The following is a 24,194-nucleotide window of genomic DNA, read 5'->3' on the forward strand; positions in this document are numbered from 1 at the left end:
TGACCAGGATCAACATTGTGACTGTATCCTAATCTCCTAATGCCATGTTGCCTGGTGTGTGTTAGCTTCTCAACAAATGCTGAATGTGGTAAGGGGGGAGATTAATGGGCAATATCTCTTTAATCTTGGGCATCTTGACTTATTAACCTAATGAAGTATCACCTTTTGTTTTGCAGAGGATCAAATTCCTAGGGGCTTTCCTACCATTGACATGGGCCCACAATTGAAGGTGGTTGAGCGTACACGCACTGCCACCATGCTTTGTGCAGCCAGTGGGACTCCGGACCCAGAAATCACTTGGTTTAAAGATTTCTTACCCGTGGACACAAGCAACAACAACGGCCGTATTAAGCAGTTACGATCAGGTAGGGTCTTGTTAACTGTTTCCACTAACTCCTAAAGATTTTTTTTCTTTTAGCTTTCTCTCTCTTTATTTTTAATTTAATTTTATTTATTTTCACTTTTTAGGTATTGATTTTTCTCCCTTTTCTCTTTCTCTGTTATTTAATGTGTTGTCCATGTTTGTGATGTCATAGCCCGTTTCAGAGTCTGTCTTTCTCCTTCTCTCTGTGTGTTTTGCAGCTTCTGTTTAATCCACATTGCTCACTGCTGTGACTGTATTTTTGATATATTTTTTTAATTTACTGCTATTTAGCAGTATTTAATGGATCCATTTTCTCTTTTCTTTCTTCTTTCTCTGTTTTCTTTTGAAACAAATTTATTTCAACATTGGACTTCATTCAGAACTTGCAAGGAGTTCCAATGGTTATATCCATTAAAAACCAAAATGTTCATATGAAACACAAAAATGACTCAATTTTATTAAAGTGTGTTTTCTCTGTCGTTCCTACATTTGAACTCATCAGAATACCAAAGTTTAGTAAGTTTGGTCACATCTTTCTTTTCACTAATACATAAAACACAGAAATGTTATATCATGAGTAACCAGATGTATTATTTTTTAAAAGTTTTAACAAAGTACCAATGAAAAGGGGATTTTTTTAATTAATGTTATCATTATTATATTCTCATGAGTAAGCATATGTACACCTTAGCCACAATAGTGTGCGCCCACACTGAACATTTTTGAGCCCTCCAGTGACTGGATCTACAGAAGTCTGCTTTGGGTGTAGACTTCAGCTTTCGCTGCTTTCTCTCTCTCTTTCTCCCCGTTGCCCTTTTCTCCCACCCCATCTCAAGTTTATTCCTTTGTTCTCTTTAGATTAAAAATAGAGATAATTCTAAACTTCTTAAAATGTAGAGCCTGTCCCTAGGTAATTTCATAGGGACATTTACTAATAAGCTGTTTACTTTGACATTGGTAGTAATATTGGTATAGAATTCTAAGTTGTTTGCCTGTCTTCCCAGAATTCTCAGCTTTTGACCTGTCCTGTGATGTTAAAGCGTCTTGTTAACTGCCTCTTTTTGCTTGTTGTCAGCAGAATTGTGTAGATTAGCATTCTGTTATTGTAAATAAAGAATTAATTATTCACATGTAACATAGATGATTTAGTGTATAAAGCTTTAACTCTGAAAAATTTGTACCAAATTATAAGGAATATAATAATATTTTTATGCTGTCTTTCTTCTCTCCGTATTTAAATCTCCAGAATCTATTGGTAAGTGCTTAGTTCTGAAGCGCACTTCACCCCCACTAATTTCCATATTCAGACTATGATTATGATTATTATTAATAAAATGCATGGCATGCATTTTACTAACTGTCAGTGTAGACACCAGATCTCCCTAGTGGCGTGCGCACACACACACACACATCCACAGCACTGTTTTCGTGAGAACACTGTGTACTATAGAAAAATAAAATAGTACACAAGTTATAATATCACACAAATGTAGCATAGTAAGTAGAGTAAGATATCCAATCAAGTATTTGTTTCTAGTTAGCCTTTAGTATTTCCTATGACAGTATATATATATGCATATCTATATATATACTTAAATAGATTAGCCAGTATTTTCTAAATTGTCTTTAAAAATATTATTGAGTCCATTTATTTATTTATTTATTTATTTATTTTTGCTAAGAATATGAGGCATATGAGATCAATTCTAACCCTATACGACCCCAGACCTAAGTACTCAGTTGCTTCTCTGAGAAAGGCAATGCTGCCTATTGTGGTCTTGGCCCTCTGTGGTATAATGCAACTTGCTTTTATGATCTAATAATACTATCTCATATATTCCTGTTTTGCCAGTATAGTAATTCAAGTTTCTTTTAAGACCTTATATAATTCTGTAAATCTAATTTAATTCTTCTCCCCAGCCCTAGCCTCCTCTTTCTCGTACTAATGCTTCTTCTTTCTAATCTTATTTGCATTCATATTATCCACCCAGGTGGTACACCAATAAGAGGTAAGAGTGCTGAACTAACGTTCACAGAATGATCTTACTCATTCTTCCTGTCCTCTCATCACTGTCATCTTTGTCCTGTTTTCAGAATCATTCCAATAATGTCCATCAACTTTATTATTTTTTTTCCTTTGTACTGTTTGGTTATGATCGGTGACTCTCATATTGTGAAATTTCCTTTCCTTTTTCTTTTCCTCTTTGTTTTGTTCATTTCTTTCTTTATGAAAATAATAATTTCAGTTGTGATATGCTTCAAAGAAAGCATATCCAGGTCTTTAGACCACAGACCAGTCACAGCGTACCATCTGTCCCTCTTTTTTTCCTTTTCTTCTTCCTTTTTCCTTTTTTGTTCTTCTTTTTCTTCTTTTTCCTTTTTTTTTTTTTTTTTTTTTTTTTTTTTGTCCAACCGGAGGAAAAAAAAGATCATTTTTTTCTTCCTTAGCTGTTCTTGTTCTGGACCAAAGCCGAGGTGGTCTGGAGAACAGTGGCAGACATGCAGAAGACAGCCCGGAACGTCTGCTTTTTGTCTTTATCTTTCAAAAGGTTTTTGCTTTTGTTCTTCGGTTCTTTTTTCTCTTACTGTCAAAGAATGACTCCCCTTTCCGCCCGATCCCACTCGCCTACAACCTGACAGCGATGCTTTTTTCCCCCCATTTCTTTTTTTCTTGGATTACTCGCCTCTGGATTTTTGGATCTTCTGTCCTTCAGGCTATGGAAACCAAAGGTGCTCAGTATTCTTGGTGGTATGTTGTATTGCTGGTTTTTCCTACTTTGACTCAGTGTGCATTTCTTTTCTAATTCTTGTTTTGTATTTTTCTTGGGGTTTTGTGACACCACACTGCTAATCCCGCTGGTGGATTTTGATGGGTGTCTTAGGGGATCCGTCCCGAGGTCCTCGAGCAGTGGTTCGCTGGCTCTTCCTTGCTGGCATAGGCCGTGCTTTTGAACTTTTTTTTAAAAACCTTCTAATTCAACTACTCTTTGTTTTTCAGCAAATGTAATCTATGATTGTAAGTCGTGGCAAACGGTCTTTCTTTTCTTAAAAATCTGCATGTCTTAAGGGAGTCTTGTTTCTTTAAGTGATATTTTCCTGATATATAATGACTAATTTTATTTTTTTTGCTTTGTGCAGCCTTTTTGTGCTCGCTGCGTATTTTTGGCTTTCTTCAGCGGAAGACTTTCTTGAAAACCCGGCCTGGTTTTTTTGAGCGTACCGATCTTTTGCGCCACTTTTGATACCAAAATGAAACAAAACAAAACCAAAAAAAAATTAATCTTTTGTTTGATTTAAAAGCCATACTTCCTTGAAGCAGTCTCACCCATCTTCATTTTATTAGTCTAGGAGATAAGAGTGTTAATTATGACTAGAGTTCTTGCTTGGGAAAAGAGATATTGTTTTCTTATGCTAGCATTGATGATGTTAAAAAAATAATCTCTCTATGTTTTTCTCATCGCATCATTTTCTGTCTGTGCACCTTAGCGAGAGATTGAATCGACGTTGAGCGGACCTTCGCTTTGCAGGGCTTTGCATATTGTTAAGAGGTTTAGTTTTCTGGACTGAGAAAGCCTTCTCTGACCATCTCTTTGGCAATATATTTTATATCCTTACAGGCGCCCTTCAGATCGAACAGAGTGAAGAATCTGACCAAGGGAAATATGAGTGTGTTGCCACCAACAGCGCGGGCACTCGCTACTCTGCCCCTGCCAATTTATATGTCAGAGGTAGGAAAGACGTCACCCTGGCATCGTTTCTTCATTCAGGCTCAGGGGCAGCAGGGACACCCACGCCATCTGTGTGGTGCTGTCGGCATTCAGCAAGCCGATTTGCCAATAGTTACAGTAGCTGAAGCCTTTTTAGTGACTAGAGAATTACAAAGTTTAAATATGTTGTTTTAAAAAAAATAACCACTTTTGAATAAAATCTATCCCGAGGCTTGAAGTTTGTAAGTATCTTTGCATTTTTACATCTTGATTTCTGTTTTTTTCCGCATTGTTTGAACTGTGCTTTGCATTTATTTGAGGTTTTCTTCTTCTTTTCCTTTTTTTTTCTTCTTCTGTTGCTGTTTCTCTTGTTTCCTTTTAAAACCCTGAAATAATTGCTTGGTGTGCTACTAATCAATTCTCTGTGCAACTCCAAGCATAAAGGTATTTATGTCTTCAGGACCTCTGCTTGGAACTGTAAGAATAAAGCTTCTAACTTAAAAAATAAAATGCTACATGCATACAGCACATTGTATTTTCTCCCTTCTTTTATGCTTTCTTATTTATAAACATATGTCATTATGTATGTGCATATGTCTATGCATATATATATACATATATATGTACATATATATATATATACCCAGACACATATTTTTTAAATTACTGATTTTCTCTAAAGTTTTATTTTTTGATTGGCATGGAACAGTGATTATATTTTTAAAATGAGGATACTTTCATATGTTCTTATAAGTAATAGAAATGATTAAATTTTGAGCTTATGAATGGCCATGCTTTTCATTTCAACTAGAAAGAATTATTTCTTCTTCCCTGGAGTTTTCAAAGCCGATTCATGTAGTTTTTTTTGTCCAGTAGAAATGCTCTGATTCCAGGTCTACATGTCTATGAATAACCACAAAAGGCGTGGGTGGGGGAGGAAGTAGGTAGAGGACTGAGAGGGCTTTAAGTTACAGTAGGGTGGGTTCCCTTAGGAAAATATTTAGCTTGATTTTGAAATTTTTGTCTGAGGTAATTTCGTTTCCCTGGGGGTGTTTTTCTCTCCCATGTTTCTCTGGAGTCTGGGGTGGGAGAATATGAAGAAAACCATTTCTTCCCCAAGTTCTTTGAAAGCCCCTGGATCCTTTTCCTCACAGTGGCGACCTCCTTGGCTGCATGAGGCATGTGTACCTTCTTCAATGGAAAAATTTCAAAATCATGCTAGCTCTTGTTTCCAATACTGTGTTAGTCTGTGAGGCATTGCTAACATTTTCAGCTGAGGTAGGAAGGCTTAACTAGAGCAAATAAAAATGTTCAAGTAGCAGTTGAAAGCCTTGATATGGCCTTTTTACTCTCTCTGTGTTTCCCTTGTTTTTCTCCTTTCCTCATTTCATTGTGTTCTGCATCAAACCCCCTACATCCCTCAGAGCTGCGAGAAGGTGGGTGTGTTTTTTACTTTTTACCCACCTTACAAAACTATTCATTAAACCAATAACAAAGAATACAAATGAAATGAATGTAGCTGCATTGTGGTCTTCCTTTGGTTAATGGTATGTTTTAGCAGAGAATGCCCTGGCTATGGCTTCCGGTGCTCGCTGGTGGTACCTAACTGTGGTGCATGATGGGAGAGAATGTACCTGGGTGCATGGTAACTAGTGCCACTGAACTCTCTCGGGTCCAGTGAACTTGGTCAGTGTTCCTGCTTTCCTTCCTGTTCCACTCCTCCCACCACCTCCCGCCCCACCTTTAATTTCTATCTTACAAGGGTGCCTGCTGCCCATAGAATGACTCTTTGTAGTTGCTCCCCTAATCCCAAGCATGAAGACTAAACTCTCCTGCGTTTCTCTTGATATGTTCTCTGACACCTCCGAGTCTCCACTGGCTCCTGCTTGCTCTGTGTAACCTGTGAACTGGCTGCAGGAGGCATGCCTAGCTCTCTCTTTACTTCTCCTCTGCCTGTCATTCACTCCTGAGGCCATCGCAGCGAGCCCTCTCCAATCAGTGGAGGTTTATCTCAACCTGAAGTGCAGCCAAAAAGTTGACAGAATTATGTACTCACTATCTTCTTGGGGTTATGAGATTATTAACTGACTTAGGATTTAAAAAAATCACTTTTCTTACCTGAATTTAAGCTATGCTCCTAATGATTTCCTCTTGATCTAAACTACTCATGGTGTAAGGTTTTGCCAGTAAAAGCCCAAGATGAAACCCGTGTCTCCTACCCTCTCCCTGTATCATGTACTTAAACTTGGCACATAAATATGCAGATTATCCGAAGCAGGAACACTGAACTGTAATTGCTTGGCAATTTTCACTGTGTCATGGTGTTACAATATGACCTTTTCTCTTAATGTCATGTCCCACTGTATGTTTTAGATGCAGTGTCTCTCAATTTGAATGTAGTTGTAAAAAGCCTCTCACTACATTTTGTTGTCATCATCTATGTGTTTTACCTTAGATATGAACTGAGTGGAATCCTAAATGTGAAATGCCCAGCTCCCTTTCTAAATTTGCAATCCTTACCTTTGACAACCCAGCTTAATCTAATATCTTCCTACTTACAACCCTGTCAGCCCCTACGTTCCTACCTCAGTCACTGTACTTGACGTCTTCCCTTTGTGTTTAGCTCTACCACCCTGTTAGTTCTCCTGCTGTCATTGTTGTCTTGGATTCCAGACATGTCCCCTTGTCCTGAGCACGGGCCTGGAGACATCATGTGTGCATGCCTTGCATGATGACCCAGTTTGGTATCTTTACTGGCGTTGGCTTTGTTTCTTCTGCTGTGACTGTAAATTGATATGTCTGTGTATCTCTGTGTGTTCCAGTGTTAGTGTGAGGTCTGGAGGCCGCATCTCCTGAGTCTGAAAGCGAATACATTGTCCTTTCACTGCACTCTGGAGGATGCTTTCCAGGGCTGGAGTGGGACATTGTGGCCCCACATGTGCACTCACAGCAACTGGAAGCACACAGCACGGAAGTTGGTTTGATACCCAACTTAGACCTGCTGGTGACCTTCCAGCCCCGCTTTCGCATATACATGCATACATAGAATCATGTGATGTGCATGCATGTATATGTTGTTGTGTTTATCTTGTGCATGATGTTTGTCTATTGTTAGTTTGTAGAGAGTCTCTTTGTGGGGCCCTTGTAGGTCTGAGTCAACATTTGTATGAATGTGTCTAAGATATCAATGACTGAACTAAATAAGTTCTTTGTGTGTTTACACATACCATACTTGTATGGTCTGTTTTCCTTTGTTTTGTTTTTGGACGATCCACAGTACATTCCAGTTGTTTAAGTATGTCTGTACAGTGCATGTCGTGTGTTTAAGAAGCCATTTTTTTTCTCGCCTTGTATAGTTTATCATCTCCCCTTGTGTTTTGTTCCAGTTCGTCGTGTCCCACCAAGATTCTCTATCCCACCCACTAATCATGAAATCATGCCAGGTGGCAGTGTAAACATCACCTGTGTGGCCGTGGGGTCACCAATGCCTTACGTGAAGTGGATGTTGGGGGCAGAAGACCTGACACCGGAAGATGACATGCCAATAGGAAGAAATGTTCTAGAATTGAATGATGTAAGACAGTCAGCAAATTACACCTGTGTGGCGATGTCAACACTGGGTGTCATTGAAGCAATAGCACAGATCACTGTCAAAGGTATGCTCAGCGATGCATGCTTCGGGGGTCTGGCTACATCAAGTCTACCACCTAACGCCTCTATAAAGTCTGTCATTAGAATTCTAAAATGAACCAATTCATTGTTTATTGTTTTAGATGTCATAGTATGATTCTATCTATCACATAAGATACACATATCTATATATGCAGTTTCTCTCTTAAAAGTACTGGCACTCTAAGAAGCAATAATCATCAAAATATTTAACAACAGGCTGGGCCTAGGAACTAACCAGGCAGAATGAGGAATGCTTCAACTATTATGGAAGGACTGAATCATATAAGTTTCACATTAATCTATTAACTGTGAGAAGAGTCACATGACAGAAAAATCCAAACAACTTTTACTACATGTCAAAAACCCTGAAGACACACAGAGAAGAAAAAAGAGTTACAATGAACATGTTAAATATAGATGCTTTAAAATTTTTAATGGGCCCTACCATTAAAAACCAAAATGCAAGTGGATTTATATTCTCTTTTAGTGTTAGAGTTCACCTTGTATTGATGAAGTTCTCAAGAAATATCCTGTCCTTGAAATAAGTAAACTAAACATAACCTAAGTACTTACTATATTCCTCAGATATTTTTGAATCAAAGAAATAAAAAAGTGACTGTGTGAAGGTATTGTTTTTCCCCAATGATTATAGACTTCTAGAACACTGTTTCAGGATGGGTCAGACTGAGGAAGAATTGAGGTTTCTGCAAATATCTGGAGCAAAATGAACACAAATTATCTTCTCTTTCTAGGAAGTTTGATTCGAAGAAATGCAAAATGAGTGTTATAATCGGTACAATATCTCCAACCAAGCACATATATAAAATGTATGTCTTAGGAAATCAATAATGTGATAAGAGAACAAAGGCACACACAATTGGCAACATTTAATCATTTGAAAAAGTAACATTATATTGTATATTCTTAACTATAATTAAGCATGCTTATATTTATCCATGCATTATAGACACAAATCCTATACTGTACAATAAATGGGACTTAGCAAAACTAATAATGTATGTTAATTATCAGTAAACACACCTTTAATTTGCAGTATTTTGACTTGCCTTAAAAATTCAGAAATATATCCAGGGAAAATTTGGATTACCTACTTCTTTGAAAAAATGTCAGATTATTTAAATAAATGTCTTTTATTATTTTTAGCTAAATCCTTTGCTCAGACATTATGTTCTATAGTTCTTAGGATGTATGCAAATAGTGAATCACCTTTCTCATAATAACCATTTCAGCTTAAATATTTGAAGGTTTACTGAAAACCTTCAGGAATTCAAAAGCAGGAGTCACATTAAACTTAACAACTTGTTCAGCTTCTTATCTTTATTTTCCCAGCTCTTGATGTCCCCCTACCTTTTCACCTCAAAAACAAATAAAATGTAAGAGTGATTATTGAGGGCAAAAAGTGAACCAAAATAAAAACAGGAACTTGAAGAGAGTGGGGAGAATGGGTACTGACTCATTCATTTAGTTGGTCATATAACAATACTTAACGGAAAACTACTCAGTGCTAAGCAGTGTTCTGGCTACTCTTGTGTTCAAGTTTGCTACTCTTGAAAAGCTGTCATTCTAGGGAATACTGTACTTTTTGCCTTTATGTCAACAAGGAAAAAGGGGTACTAACAGGCTGATTCACATGAGTGTTACCTTCTGAGCTTTCTCCAAAAGTCTGTGGTGTCTTATCCCCTAATAACTCTATCTTTGAGAATCATTATCCAGGGTAAGACACTTAAGTATGAAGTCACCACTGTAGATGGTTTGTATTATTAAGTAGTAGCATTTTGAGTTGTGTTCTTCTGCTAAAAGGAAAAAACAGATGGATCTCTAAAAGATAAATTGAAAATATTAGTATATAGCTATAATCCCAGGTGTTAATGATGGTTGAATATAGAAAGCATACTATTACAATACTTTATTTTTATTCAATTTGTTGGAGTTACACTGGTTAATAAGATATGTAGGCTTCATGTGTACAATTCTATAATATATCATCTGTATATTCTATTGTCTTCACACCTCAAGTCAAGTCTCCTTCCCTCACCATTTATCCCTCTTTCACCCTCTCTTACCTCCCTCCACCCTCCTTTCCCTCCCCTCTGTCACCATACTATTCTCTGTCTAGGAGTTTTTCTTTTACTTTTTGCTTAATTCCTTCACCTTTTTTACAGTGATACTTTAAAAAGTGATTTGTGAATATGCTTTAATTTAGTTTTTCAGCATTTTTGAATATTAAGTGAAAACATGAATTTGAAATTAATTCAAAATTACTATTCTTTCTTACTTTAATATCTTGGTTAGATTATTTATGAGAAAATTATAGTGGTGTTACCTATGTATTACAACTGGAAAACAATATGGATATTATTCTTCCATAGCAATTTAATACCATCTCAGTATATTTCAAATTATATTCAATATATTATTTTCAAGATGCATTCCTATTTAGCTTAGCTATATCATTTATATTGTAAAGCAACAGGCTAATTGGCCAAGCTTATAATAATAGTAATAATCACAAATAATGTTTTTTTGAGGGTGCCAGATATGTGTTCAGAGCATCACTGGATTAGCTCATTAATCATCAGAGCAAGCCCATGAAATAGAGTTACCCAAGTGTGCAATTCCAATAATACAAATTTTCTCATTTTTCACATGAGGAAACTAAAACAGAGAGAGGTTAAGCAACACATTCAGGATCACATAGCTAATAAGTGGTGGATTTGGATACAAGCCCCCAAATATACAACACTACAATGCCCTCCTAGTACAATGGGATTTGCTGTCTATGCATGCCTTACTGTACTTTCCTGACCATTTCGAACACTATTCTTTGCTGTAATTTCATCTAATTAAATCCTTAGTAGATACACAATCCTGTCATTTCAGTGGTAAATTTTATGGATTCATATAACATCGTAGAGATGATGGGTAGTGACTGTCTTTTTTTCCTCCTCCCCCCTCTCAAGCCTTACCCAAACCTCCAGGAACCCCTGTAGTGACCGAGAGCACAGCCACAAGCATCACACTGACGTGGGACTCTGGGAACCCCGAGCCTGTCTCTTACTACATCATCCAGCATAAACCTAAAAATTCTGAGGAACCTTACAAAGAAATTGATGGAGTGGCGACCACACGCTACAGTGTCGCTGGACTCAGTCCCTACTCGGATTATGAATTCAGGGTTGTTGCTGTCAATAACATTGGGCGGGGGCCTCCCAGCGAGCCTGTGCTAACGCAGACCTCAGAGCAAGCGCCATCCAGCGCCCCGCGGGATGTCCAAGCGCGGATGTTGAGCTCCACCACCATTCTGGTACAGTGGAAGGAACCGGAGGAGCCCAACGGACAGATCCAAGGATACAGAGTGTATTATACCATGGATCCCACTCAGCACGTCAACAACTGGATGAAGCACAATGTAGCTGACAGCCAAATCACTACTATCGGCAACTTAGTGCCCCAGAAGACCTATTCTGTCAAAGTCCTGGCTTTTACCTCAATTGGAGATGGCCCTCTTTCAAGTGACATACAAGTCATCACTCAGACAGGAGGTAAGTCTCATCTGGAGGGGGAGCAGGGCAGGAAGGGGGAGTTAATGTAACAGGTGGGAAGGGCAAAAACAACAAAGATAGTATAAATGTTCATTTTTGAGACTGTAGTAGGATGCATATGGCACCCTGTGCTTTTAATGTGTACCCAAATAACTTGTAGACTTTTCTGCATGAAATGGATGAATGTGTCCTCCATGCAGCATTTTGAAAAGAAACGAACAATTCTTTTTTATCATCTGAGAAAAAAGTCTCAAAAATTATTTAATTTTTGAAAGATTGGATGGCTCAACATAAAGTTAAAAGTAAAATCATTTGTCGGGGTGTCGGGGATGGGGGGTTGGATATTTAAACGGCTTAAATTTGCCAGGAACTACTTGCTTAACAATAAATATTCTCCTAATGGATTTTTCCTTGCGTGGCCTCGGGGGTGAAGGAAGAGAGTTACCAAGATCTAAGATCAAACTTTAGGGCCTGCTTCGATCCGTTATACTGGGCATTACAGCAGATGCCAAACTGTTTTAAGAAAAAAGTTGGCACTGCCATAGTTTTATTTTCATAAGATCATATCAAACTCTCTGGTCTTTGACTTGAAGTGATCAGTGTTGACTTGGGTTGGGAAAATAACATAGCAGCACTCTTCTAAAGTTTATTCTTGGGCATCTGATAGCTATTCATTTGACTCCTTTTCACTGACTCCTCCCTCTAAAATGTGCATTAACATAGTAGTGTTTGGGCAGCATCCCTCTGGTTTGTTCTGATATAAGACCAATATTATTGGAGTTAGTACCTATGATCTACATAAGACCAATATTATTGGAGTTAGTATCTATGATCTACATAAGACCAATATTATTGGAGTTAGTACCTATGATCTACATAAGACCAATATTATTGGAGTTAGTATCTATGATCTACATAAGACCAATATTATTGGAGTTGGTATCTATGATCTAGAGGTATATAACTTATTGGCAATTTGGGAATGAATTAGTGAATTTTCTCAGGTATCAGAACTTGATAAACCTGCTTGATTACTGACTTGTTTTCATGTTGTGGGTTTTGTGAATCACATGACTGCTATATTTATCATTTGCCCTGTCTACTGTAAATCTCAGAACACATTTACAGCCTACCAGGCTTTTCTGTATTTTCATATCATCATTTGGTTCTTTCTGGCTTGTTCATGGATTTATTATTTTCTCGAATGTTATGAAAGATAACTATTTGAATATCTTTTACCACAATTACACTAAAAACCATCTATGTTTTTTCCTACTTGGCCTTTGCAGTTCTTCTGTATCTATTTGCTATATTATGCAGAAAAATACTATAGATTTTTTCATACATTTTAATTTTTCATAATGTTTCTCATTGGAAAATGGAGAAATCTATGAATCTTGTTCTTTTTCTTGACTGAAAGAGGTCAACTGTAACAAGATAATTTTTATTAAACTATTATACTGTTTAGCAGCTCCTTGAGAAGAATATATCCCTAAATCCACTTTTCATTTTTCTTATTTTTCAGCTTTTATTTTAAAAATCCCTGGTTTTGTAGTGACATAATTAGGGTTTGAATCTCAGTCTATGATTTTTAGTTCTGTGACCTTGTATGAGTTACTTAATCTCTCTGAACCTTAGTTTTCTCATCTAAAGTAATCATCACCTCATAGAGATTAGGGATTTTATCCATTTTCTTGGGCTGCTGTAACAAAATACCACATGCTGGTGGCTTAAACAACAGGAATTTAGTGCCTCTCAGTTCTAGTGGCTAAAAGTCCAACATCAAGGTGTCAGCAGAATTGACTCCCTCTGAGAGCTAGGAGGGAGGTGCCAGCACTTTTCCTTGCTTTTGGTGGTTTGCTGGCAATCTTGGCTATTCCTTGGCCTGTAGAAGCATCATCCTGATCTACGCCTTCATTGTCACATGTCATTCTTTCTATGTGCATGTCTCTTGTATCCAGATTTTCCCTCTTTATGAGGATACCAGTCATAATGGATTACGGTCAAACTTGATTATAAATAACTAACTCTACCACAACCCTGTTTCCAAATAAAGTAACATTCTGAGGTTCTGGGGGTTAGGAATTCAAGGTGAATTTTTGTGAGGCACATTTAAACCCATAACAGAGCTATAGATTAGACAATGGACAGAAACATCTTTAACTTAATAAGTAATATATAATTATCATCACTATCATTATAACAGCTAAAATATACTAGACACTCTGCTATGAACTTTGCATGTATTAATCCTTACTACCCAATTAGGCAGATGTGAAATTATCCCACTTGCCAATAGTAAATTTGGGATCAAAGAAGATAAAAAGATTCAGTAACTTGCTTTGGGTCATAAGGTTAGTAAATGGCTAAGCAGAATTTAAATTGGGGCACTGTAGATACTTCTAAGCACCATTATCTGTCCAATTAATAATTTGCTAATATAATAGTTTTAGTGTCTCTTAAGTTTTTTGTCCACAAGGAGCTCAATAAATAAATTGCAGCAGGAGGAAAAACCAAGATGGCGGCATAGGTAAACACCTAAACTGCTGCCTCGCACAACAATTTCAAAACTACAACTAAAAGACAGAACGGACACCATCCAGAACCACAGGAAAGCTGGCTGAGTGAAAATTCTACAACTAGAAGGAAAGAGAAAAGCTCACAGAGAATTGGAGGTACGGCAAAGGGTCTTTGTGCGCGCGGAGAGGAAGGGCGGCTGAGAGCCTGGCTGACTTTCTCTGGCGGAAGGGGGAAGGGAGCCCCCGACCACACTGAACCCCAGTTCTGACTGCACTGAACCCCTGTTCCGGGCGAGCCCCTGGGGACCCACGCTCTTGTGGGGGGAGTCTGGACTCTCAGGCGGACACTCGGGAGCCGGGGAAGGCGGAGGACTGAAAGTCCTCTCGCGCCAGTGCGCACAAAGGCTGCGGAGGCTGCCACAGGCTTTCCCTAGTGGAAGGGAGTGAGAGGCTCCTGACGGCACTGAACCTCAGTTCTGACTGAAGTGAGCCCCAGTTCTGACTGCAGTGAACCCCAGTTCCAGGCGAGCCCCTGGGGACCCACGCTCTTGTGGGGGGAGTCTGGACTCTCGGGCGGAGACTCGGGAGCCGGGGACGGCGGAGGACTGAAAGTCCGCTCGCGCCAGTGCGCACAAAGGCTGCGGAGGCTGCCACAGGCTTTCCCTACCGGAAGGGAGTGAGAGGCTCCTGACGGCACTGAACCTCAGTTCTGACTGAAGTGAGCCCCAGTTCTGACTGCAGTGAACCCCAGTTCCAGGCGAGCCCCTGGGGACCCACACTCTTGTGGGGGAGTCTGGACTCTCGGGCGGAGAATCGGGAGCCGGGAAGGCAGAGGACTGAAGGCACACACGTGCGCGCAAGGGCAACGCTGACGGGAAGCCAAGACTGAGACCCCACCCCATCCAAGCTGAGCACAGAGGCTACTGCAATTTGGCAAGTCTAATCCTATAAGGCTGTCTCCAGCACCGGACTTCTCCCAGCATAGACACAGCTGATCCTTACAGCCAACTGGCCTGGAGGTCAATTCTTCCCAGTGATACCAACAACAATAAAGACTTAATTACAACAAGGCTGTACACACAGTCCACAAAGGTGTGCACCAAGAGTGTCCACCTCAGGTTAACTGGGGAGGCAGACCCACTGGGCCAAATTGGAAACCTAGCACACAAATCTACCAACTCAGGGAAGCAGTGAAAATGCGGCGTCTAAGAATCAGATCACAAACAAAAGAAATGGAGGAAAAAAAACGACTGGATATAGAATTCAAAACCACGGTTATAAGGCTTTTTAAGAATATCCTAGAAAAGGCCGATAAATATAACGAGACCCTCGAAGAGATGAAAAAGGACCAACTAGAAATTAAACATACACTGACTGAAATAAAAAATATTATACAGAGACCCAAAAACAGACAAGAGGAACACAAAAATCAAGTCAAAGAATTGAAATACAAAGAAGCAAAAAACACTCAACCGAAAAAGCAAAAAGCAAAAAAAAAAATCCAAAAAGTTGAAGATAATGTAAGAAGACTCTGGGACAACTTCAAGCGTACCAACATCAGAATTATGGGGGTGCCAGAAGAAGAGAGAGAGCAAGATACTGAAAACCTATTTGAAGAAATAATCACCGAAAACTTCCCCCACCTGGTGAAAGAAATAGACTTACAAGTCCAGGAAGCCCACAGAACCCCAAACAAAAGGAATCCAAAGAGGACTACACCAAGACACATCATAATTAAAATGCCAAGAGCAAAAGACAAAGAGAGAATATTAAAAGCAGCAAGAGAAAAACAGTTAGTTACCTACAAGGGAGCACCCATACGACTGTCAGCTGACTTTTCAATAGAAACTATGCAGGCCAGACGGGAGTGGCAAGAAATTTTCAATGTGATGAATAGCAAGAACCTACAACCAAGATTACTCTACCCAGCAAAGCTATCATTCAGAATTGAAGGGCAGATAAAGAGTTTCACAGACAAGAAAAAGCTAAAGGAGTTCATCACCACCAAACCAGTATTATATGAAATGCTGAAAGGTATTCTTAAAGAAGAGGAAGAAGAAAAAAGGAAAGATAAAAATTATGAACAACAAATACATATCTATCAACAAGTGAACCTAAAGATCAAATGAATTAAAAACCTGAGGAACAGAATAATCTGGTGAATATAATAGAATCAGGGGCATAGAAAGGGAGTGGACTGATAATTCTCAGGGGGAAAGGGGTATGGGGGGGTTCATAAAGAGACTGGACAAAAATCATACACCTATGGATGAGGACAGTGGGGGGTAGGTAAGGGCAGAAGGTGGGGTGGGAAATGGGTGGAGGGGAGCTATGGGGGAAAAAAGGAGAAATAATTGTAATAATCTGAATAAAGATTTATTTTAAATAAAAAAAAAATAAATTGCAGCAGGAAACGCAGTGTGTCATTTACTCGTATCTTTATTTAAGGATTATGTATAATTTACTCCTGCAATACATGAGGTGGCTATTAGATTATCCCAGTACAAAAGTGTGTTAAGCCATTTAGATGTGAAAAAATAAATTTATCTGAAAGAAGTAGAAGGAATACCTTTTTTATAGAAAATTGTTATACTTGATCACTAGTTGTTTTCTAACTTTTCTAACCACAGATTTTAAGCATAGAAACCTATAATATTCCATAACTTTCTTTTCTTATGGCAGGAGGGTTTAGCTATCTAAGGAACGGAATAGTTTCTGGAAATAAATTCAGACAAAATAGAAGAATCCTTGGGAGTCATAGGAATGCTTATATTCAGAGCACCAAATAACAGACAATAATGCCTTCTGTCACAGTTTATTAAAAGATATAGAACTGATGCTTAAATAGATCTTTTTTTAAAATTTTCTGTCTTATCAGCAGACATAATGTAACATATATCATAACTCAGTGAAGGCAGTATTATGATAGGGGCAAATGCATTAATGTGATCCAGGGACTCTGAACTTAGAAAAATCTAGATGAATGAATCACAAATGTATTAGAATAGTTGTTCCCAATCTCTTTTAGACATTTTATACATTAAGATATTTCCAAGAACTTTTCATAATAGTTGTACTTTTAATACCCATTGATTGAGAAGATATATAATGACATAATGACTTGTGCCTGACATGATCAATAGGCTAAGAAAACCTTCCAAAATAGCACAAGAATTTTATCTGTTCTCTAGGCTTAATTAACAAAGGCCATTTGATGTTAGTGGATAACTGCCAAATACAATGATGTTAGACCCTGACATAATGAATGCTGAGCTACTCCTTTTTCTTGTTGCTGACTAGCTAATTCTTAGGATCATTGTTAGGCAAAAACATAAACCATTATGAAATATTTTAAGGTGGTTATATAAAATTTAAAAACATTATTTTCACTGCAATTTTATCTTTCTGTGAAAATTTACTGATTGACAATATGCATGAGCATCTCAAGGGTATTTTAAATTTCATATTCACAGGTATAAATTGTATGTGTTCTATATCTGAAATGTATTCATTTCATTTTGGTATCTTTAATTCCCTGACACTACTATTTCTATTTTTGTTTAAAATCAGATTCTTGAGAAATAGTATTTAGTAACAAAGTGAGTTTAAGAGGGAAATTATAACTTTTGTTCTTATTTAAGTTTACTGTCATCCATATTAATATAGAGGATTGATATAAATATAAAACTTAGTATATTTCTGATAATATAGAAAATCAAAATGATCTATTTTATAGTCAATATTTCCTCTTAATTACAAATAGTATAGTTGAAAATATTCAGTAATCTTTAAATGGTTTTAAATGTGAAAAGATTTTGGTTAAAATAATTATTTTCATGACATATGAGTTAATTTTCTAAATTTTCCATACCTTTAATTTCTGGCATTCTAGTCATTTTATTTTATTTTTTTAAATACATTTTTAATTTATTTCAGAGAAGAAGGGAAAGGGAGAGAGAGAAAGAAACATCAGTGATGAGAGAGAATCACTGATTGGCTGCCCCCTGCACACCCCTCACTGGGGATTAAGCCTGCAGCACAGGTATGTGCCCTTATCAGAAATCGAACCTATAACCCAGTGGTCGGCAAACTGCGGCTTGCAAGCCACATGCGGCTCTTTGGCCCCCTTGAGTGTGGATCTTCCACAAAATACCATGGCCTGGGCGAGTCTATTTTGATGAAGTGGCGTTAGAAGAAGTTGAAACTTAAAAAATTTGGCTCTCAAAAGAAATTTCAATCGTTGTACTGTTGATATTTGGCTCTGTTGACTAATGAGTTTGCTGACCACTGCTGTAACCCTTTGGTCTGCAGGCTGATGCTCTATCCACTGAGCAAAAACAGCCAGGGCACATTGTAGTCATTTTCAACTAGTTCACCTTGAAAATGGCCATTTACAAAGGAAGTATTTATTTTGTTCTAGAAAAAGATCTCCACTATTAGATAACACATTTGGGAAGGATGTCTACTTCTGATATCGTTTTATTTTATAGATAGTCATAATTAAATCATAGGGTAACTATATATTTTATAAATCTGCAAATAAAACTCTGATAAAAAAATATAATAAATTACATATTAAATCGAATGCACTGAAATAAATGTTGTTTAATGTTCATACTAATTGGAGGCATTCTAGATCTGTTAAGTCCTTTTTTCTGAACTTGCTTTAGAGAACATATTTGGCTTCTAATTCTTCTATACACTTAATAGATTTTGGGGAAAGTCTACTGATTTATATATGAGATTTATAGGAAAATAATCATATACATTTACTAACTAATTACTAATGAGTATTATCAATTTTAAACATTTTTAAAAAGGTAATTCTACTACAAATTCTGGGCATTGTAAAATTGTTAGAATATAAAACTATGGCATTTAGAGACATTGACCTTTAGCTTCCCAGAACTTTAAAAATCATTAGTATAAGTCAACAGGCCGTCTATGTCAGCAAACCAAAAAAATACTGACTTCCAATAGCCAAAATTATGAGCCCAATTTAAATGCTTTCTCTAAATAGTTTAAACAATGAGTTAAGGAGCTCTGGATGTAAATACAACTGTAATAAAATTTAACTTTTTCTTATTGATATTTAATGACAATTGAGAGTAAGATTTGTGCAGGTCTTGTGTATTAAGTGCTTATTTCGTCAGTAACATATTTGTGGCACTTACAAATCAGACTCCTTGTTTTGAATTTTGTTTTACTACCACTATAAGTCTGACTTGCTTTCATTGTTGTTGTTTTAAATCATTTATCAATATGTTAGGTACACACATTTGGAAATATGTACCTTATTAAAGTACTAGATATTTTCACAATCCTGGGCTTTCCAGTCTCTTTGGTAATATTTCATATTTATAAATGGCTAGATGAAATGGTTGTTTAGCCATTTTACATATGATAATCTTTTTCTCCTTAGGTATATGCCCTACATTTTGCTCAAATATTGATCTCTTCTAACATTATCAGCATTTCAGATGACATGTAGATTTTTTTTCGTATTTATTTACATTCTGTCTTTGAGTTGCCTTTACATAGTTATATAGAGTATAATAGTACCACTGCTCAAATACTTTACATTTATCTATGGGATTATAATCTTAGCTCACATTCGTATTTCCTTTTGAACATTAAGTAAATCAAGAAGAATATAACATTGATACCACTTTACAGAACATAAGGATTTCTTACATATAATTTTAAAGAAAAATTTGTATTTCTACTTTCATTTCCTCTTTTTACATCTAAATTATAAATTTAGTTTGTGGCCAATATTAACACTTTTCCCTTTTAAATATGGAATAATTGCATGTAAGTTTTTGGATGGATTCTTTTTATTTGCTCATGAGTTACTCTGAACTTCAGATTGATTTTCCCATGTTCAGGTAATTGATGAGGTAAATGCTACAACACAGAAAAGCTCTTAAACTAAATAGATATGGCAAACAAGAAGCGAATGCTAGTAAGTTTGAGGTATAAAGACTATGAGAGCATTAAAAATGTTACATATATGTGTGTTTGTGTAGCGGGGCATAAAATACAAATATTAACATTTCCTAATAAGAACCTCTGTAGCCACAATATTTGGTATAAAATTACAATTGACAGATGATGAAGCATTCCCTGTGTCTCCAAGCACAGAAACTAAATATGACAGTTTGGAGTCCCCTAAAGTGTTTTTTTATGTACATATATCATCATCGTTAGGACAAATATGTTTGGGGAATATAGAAATAAATCTATTCATTTCACAGCTTTTTTCTTACCCGTTGAAGCCTCAGCTTCATTGTGGCGGTTTCAGCTATGAGTAGAGAACCCTGGGGACGCATCCCTGCGGGTGAACCCCCAGTTCCCAAGAAAGTCTGAGTCGTGGCACCTTAAGGCCTTCGTGAGCATAGACCCAGATATAATAAAAAGATCTTGTAAAGCGCAGGTTCATTTGCTGGGTTTCATCTGCAGGCACATTGAGCCCCGTACAGTATTTTAAAATTCATTTCAATTAATGTAATGATTTCCCAATTGTTAAAAATGGAAAGGTTTTACCTACAAGGTTTATTATCTACACCCATTGAAAAAAATCAGAAGCTCCACCAAGACTGGGCCCATATTTCAAAAGGCAGCAATCTCCTGGCTGAGCCTTACCAGCTCCTTCAGGTGGGCAGATGCTCTCTGCCCTCTTTCATCTCCGTGATCTGTCTGAAACCTCTAGGCAATTGTGTTTCTACCACAAGTTTAAAACCCACTAAATTACGTCACCCTCCAAATTACTTCAAAAGAAAGGAGATGGTGGGAGCTGAGGAGGAGTTCCCCTTAAATATTAGTGTAAGAGACTTTCCACTAAGTCCTCTGGCCACTACTTACATTGCTTAAGAAGAAAATAGACAGTACACCCTCTGAGACTTTGACGTGCGTATTTGATTCATTATTTAGAAGGAGTGGGCTCCTAATAGAACCAAACAGAATTAGAGAATCAGAGGAAATTTGTGTTACTAAACAAGGATAAAACATTGAGACCTACTGGGAATTTGTTCAAGACAAATTAAAAGCAAGAAAATAAACAGCTTAAGTAAGGAAAACTTAATTAGATTTCCAAGATGTTTTCAATCAATGTCACTTAATTTATTATTAGAATTTGGCAGGGGAGAAATAAGTAATAAGCAGTTATGATCCTGAGAGCAGCCCTTTAATACTATCTATGTTTTAAATTTTTGCCAACACTCTATTTTGGTTTGGTTTAAATCAGTTATCACAGGCTTTCTCTTTTCCCAGATTTGTGGAAATTTAGAGGAAGAAAAAAAGGGGATAAAACTAAAGAAAAAGAAGTGATTGTACACAGATGTGTGTGATGTGTGTGTGTGTCTGTCTTTGTAGTTTTAGGCTGAGAAGCCCTCTCATTACCTGAATGTTAGAATCCAATCATAATTTCCCCACCTGTCTGATAGTTCTTGGTGTTCATTGTTGCTGCTGCCAATGCTTTTGGTATTTATGTTAGAAGTAATACATTTGCTATTTGTTTTGCCCTTTGCCTGTTTGTTTTTTATTTCCCTCTGTTTCTCCTTCTCTTTCTCTTGATCTTTTATCTTCTTTTGTCTCCATCTCTCAGTCTGAATGATTGTGTTTGGTCACCCACTGGGCAGATACTTTAAAAAAAAGAAAAAGATACCCTCTTATCCTGTTCAGAAAGTACATTCCTGGAGGCATTAAATTAATGAGTGTCTCAAGGCCTGTGATACAAAAAGGGAGAGAAGATGATGAATGCAATCAGAAATATGAAGCACTGATTATTGGTGGCCTTAAGCATCAGTCCAAACATGAATGTGCGTGGTTGCTTGCACACACACTCAGAAACACACACACACATATATGCACGCACTCAGACTCACAGGTTCACCGAGCAGACAGTGGAATAAAATGATAATTAGAGATCCTAGAAACCATTCTGCTAGATCCCCCTAGACCAGTGGTTGGCAAACTGTGGCTCGCGAGCCGTGGTTTGCCGCTCTGTTGACTAATGAGTTTGCCGACCACTGCCCTAGACTTTAATAACTTTTTAAATGGAAGGCAGTTTTTAAACCATACTACAGACAGATGATTACAGAAGGAAAAGAAAGTAATACATTTTGTTTTACCAAAGACCTTCTTTCTTATGAAAATGGTTTGAGTATTATTTAAGAAATTGATTTTATACATCAATTTACAAATTATTTTATATGTTTTTGGATGTTTATGCTCATTTGCCAAAAAAATGCTTTAGATGTTCTTTTACCCTATGGTATGAAGTATATGTCATTGTTCTTAATTTTTATTAAATGAACACTGAATTTTCATGTGAATTTGTAGAAATATGGACATCTCTCCAGCTTTGAAACACACCACAATTAATCACAATGGTTAATGGCCATCAAAGCATGATCGCCAGCCAATCAGAGCAGACACTGGCCAAGAACAATGTAAGGTCAGGTGTGCTAGTGATGCCCGGAAGTACATTTAGCCTTGTGCATAATAGATGGAGGATAAGATAAGAATCAGGCGTTAATTTGGACATTGGGATTAGTTAACTTACTCTAATATAACATTTGAGTAAGGTATTTTCAACTGGATAGATGTCTCGTTCATTATTACATCTGATATATATAGCTCTCTCAAATTGTCTATTGCATGGGTTACATGACTAAGAAAGAATTATAGAAAACCTCTATTAAATTACTCTCTTTCTGATAATAAGTGTATTCTATAAACTTCTACATTTGTGTAGTAATATAGCTTCTTCTCACTATGGACAATATTAAGTTTATATTAGGTCTAGTGTATGAAGTCATTTGAAGTCATTTAGGAATTAGAAGCAATTATTTGTAAGTGATAGCTTTTTAACTCTTTTTTTTTTAAAGTCTTTCTTAAAATGTAGGTTGGTAAGAAAAAAAACGCTAAGTGATTCTGGTTGCCTGTAGGTTTGTTAATGTAGTGAAGGTGGGATTTTATAAACCTAATTGAAAATAGCTTTGAAAGGTAAATGCAATGCTAGAGAATAAATGCCCATTTACTTGCAAAATAGCAATAACTTTTATGTATTTAGCACTCGTTACGATTTAGGCAATATTTATTGCAAGTGCTTTATATATAAATCATCTCATGGATTACGTGAAACAATATTATGAAGTAAGTAATTGTATTATTTGTAAAATTGAATTCAGAGACTAATATATTCTGCATTTGGTATAGATATTATAAAGAACAAGGACAGTGTTCATAATATTGTTCTTGTTCCTTGAAGGAGGAAAATGACCTTTCTATACATGTTTACCTGGACATTGTAAGGGACCTAACACTCCATTAAGCTGTTATAGGTGGGCTCCTTTTGAAGGTTTAAGCAAATGCACTAATGAAAGAACTAATGACTATTGATGTTGATGGTTACCTCAACCCTTTGCCTCCCGTTTTTAGTACCAGGGCAACCGCTAAATTTCAAAGCAGAACCTGAGTCTGAAACGAGTATTTTGCTCTCTTGGACACCTCCACGTTCGGACACCATCGCCAACTATGAGCTGGTCTACAAAGACGGGGAGCCTGGAGAGGAGGTAGGACCTTGCTGCTCGCCTTTGGAATCAGTCACTACCCTGAGGCACTGCTACACTTTTGAGTGCTTACCCGCGTTCTGTAACAAGGTCAGCTACCTATAGAGGACCTTGGTAGAAAAGATTTATGCATCAAAAGAGACACTTGACCAAAAAATAGAAAGGGTATTTGGAGACTTGCTGGGGGGAGGGGCCAAACAAAACAGCTGTTGCCGGATTGGAACAGTTTTCTACTCAAGTTTCCATGTTATTTATGGAAGTATGAGGTTATAAAATAATATAACCCATGAGACTTGGGGACTTGCTTTTTTTCTCTTCGGCATTAAAGTACTTAAGTCACTTACGTAGACATATAACTAAGTAAGTTCCACGGCTTTGAGTAGGTGAATTTGTTCAAACTGCTTTTAGAGAAAGATGCCCCAAAGTAACTGTTTATTTGTATGTCAAAAATTATGATATGAAAGTGGGTATATGTAAAGCTTGAGTATGTTATGCAAATAAAATAATAGCAGATTGCAGAAAGCGGGATATTGTTGATAGTCACTGAGAAACAAAAATCAGAATAACTAATACGTATATTAACAGGCAGTGTTCTAAGGGTTTCACATATATTAACTTATTTAATCCTCACAACAATGCTATGGGTCAGTCTCTCCTATTAATCTATTTCACATATCAACACAATGGAGGTGTAGGAAGAAGTTAAATTCTTATCCCGAAGGCTCCTGCTACTGAATGGCAGAAACAGAATTTTAATCTAAGCAGTCAGTTACCAGAATGTTTCTTAACCATTA

At 37.0% G+C, this 24,194-nt stretch overlaps 1 protein-coding gene across 32 annotated transcripts in view; it reads left to right on the forward strand.

The window, feature by feature from the left end:
• Nucleotides 1–24,194, forward strand: part of PTPRD (protein tyrosine phosphatase receptor type D) — a 2,215,209-nt gene that overhangs the window by 2,006,416 nt on the left and 184,599 nt on the right. For 23 of the 32 annotated variants that reach the window (XM_080668837.1, XM_080668841.1, XM_080668865.1 and 20 more), the window contains 6 exons: nt 177–365; nt 2,356–2,373; nt 3,982–4,092; nt 7,458–7,727; nt 10,725–11,306; nt 23,270–23,403. In XM_080668837.1, the coding sequence (XP_080524963.1) occupies nt 177–365; nt 2,356–2,373; nt 3,982–4,092; nt 7,458–7,727; nt 10,725–11,306; nt 23,270–23,403 (1,304 nt within the window). The remainder of the gene's footprint in view (nt 1–176; nt 366–2,355; nt 2,374–3,981; nt 4,093–7,457; nt 7,728–10,724; nt 11,307–23,269; nt 23,404–24,194) is intronic. The other 9 variants (XM_080668838.1, XM_080668840.1, XM_080668846.1 and 6 more) reach the window with 1 other exon arrangement.

Source organism: Plecotus auritus, assembly GCF_963455305.1.
Source record: "Plecotus auritus genome assembly, chromosome: 5".
In the NCBI taxonomy this organism is placed as follows: domain Eukaryota; kingdom Metazoa; phylum Chordata; class Mammalia; order Chiroptera; family Vespertilionidae; genus Plecotus; species Plecotus auritus.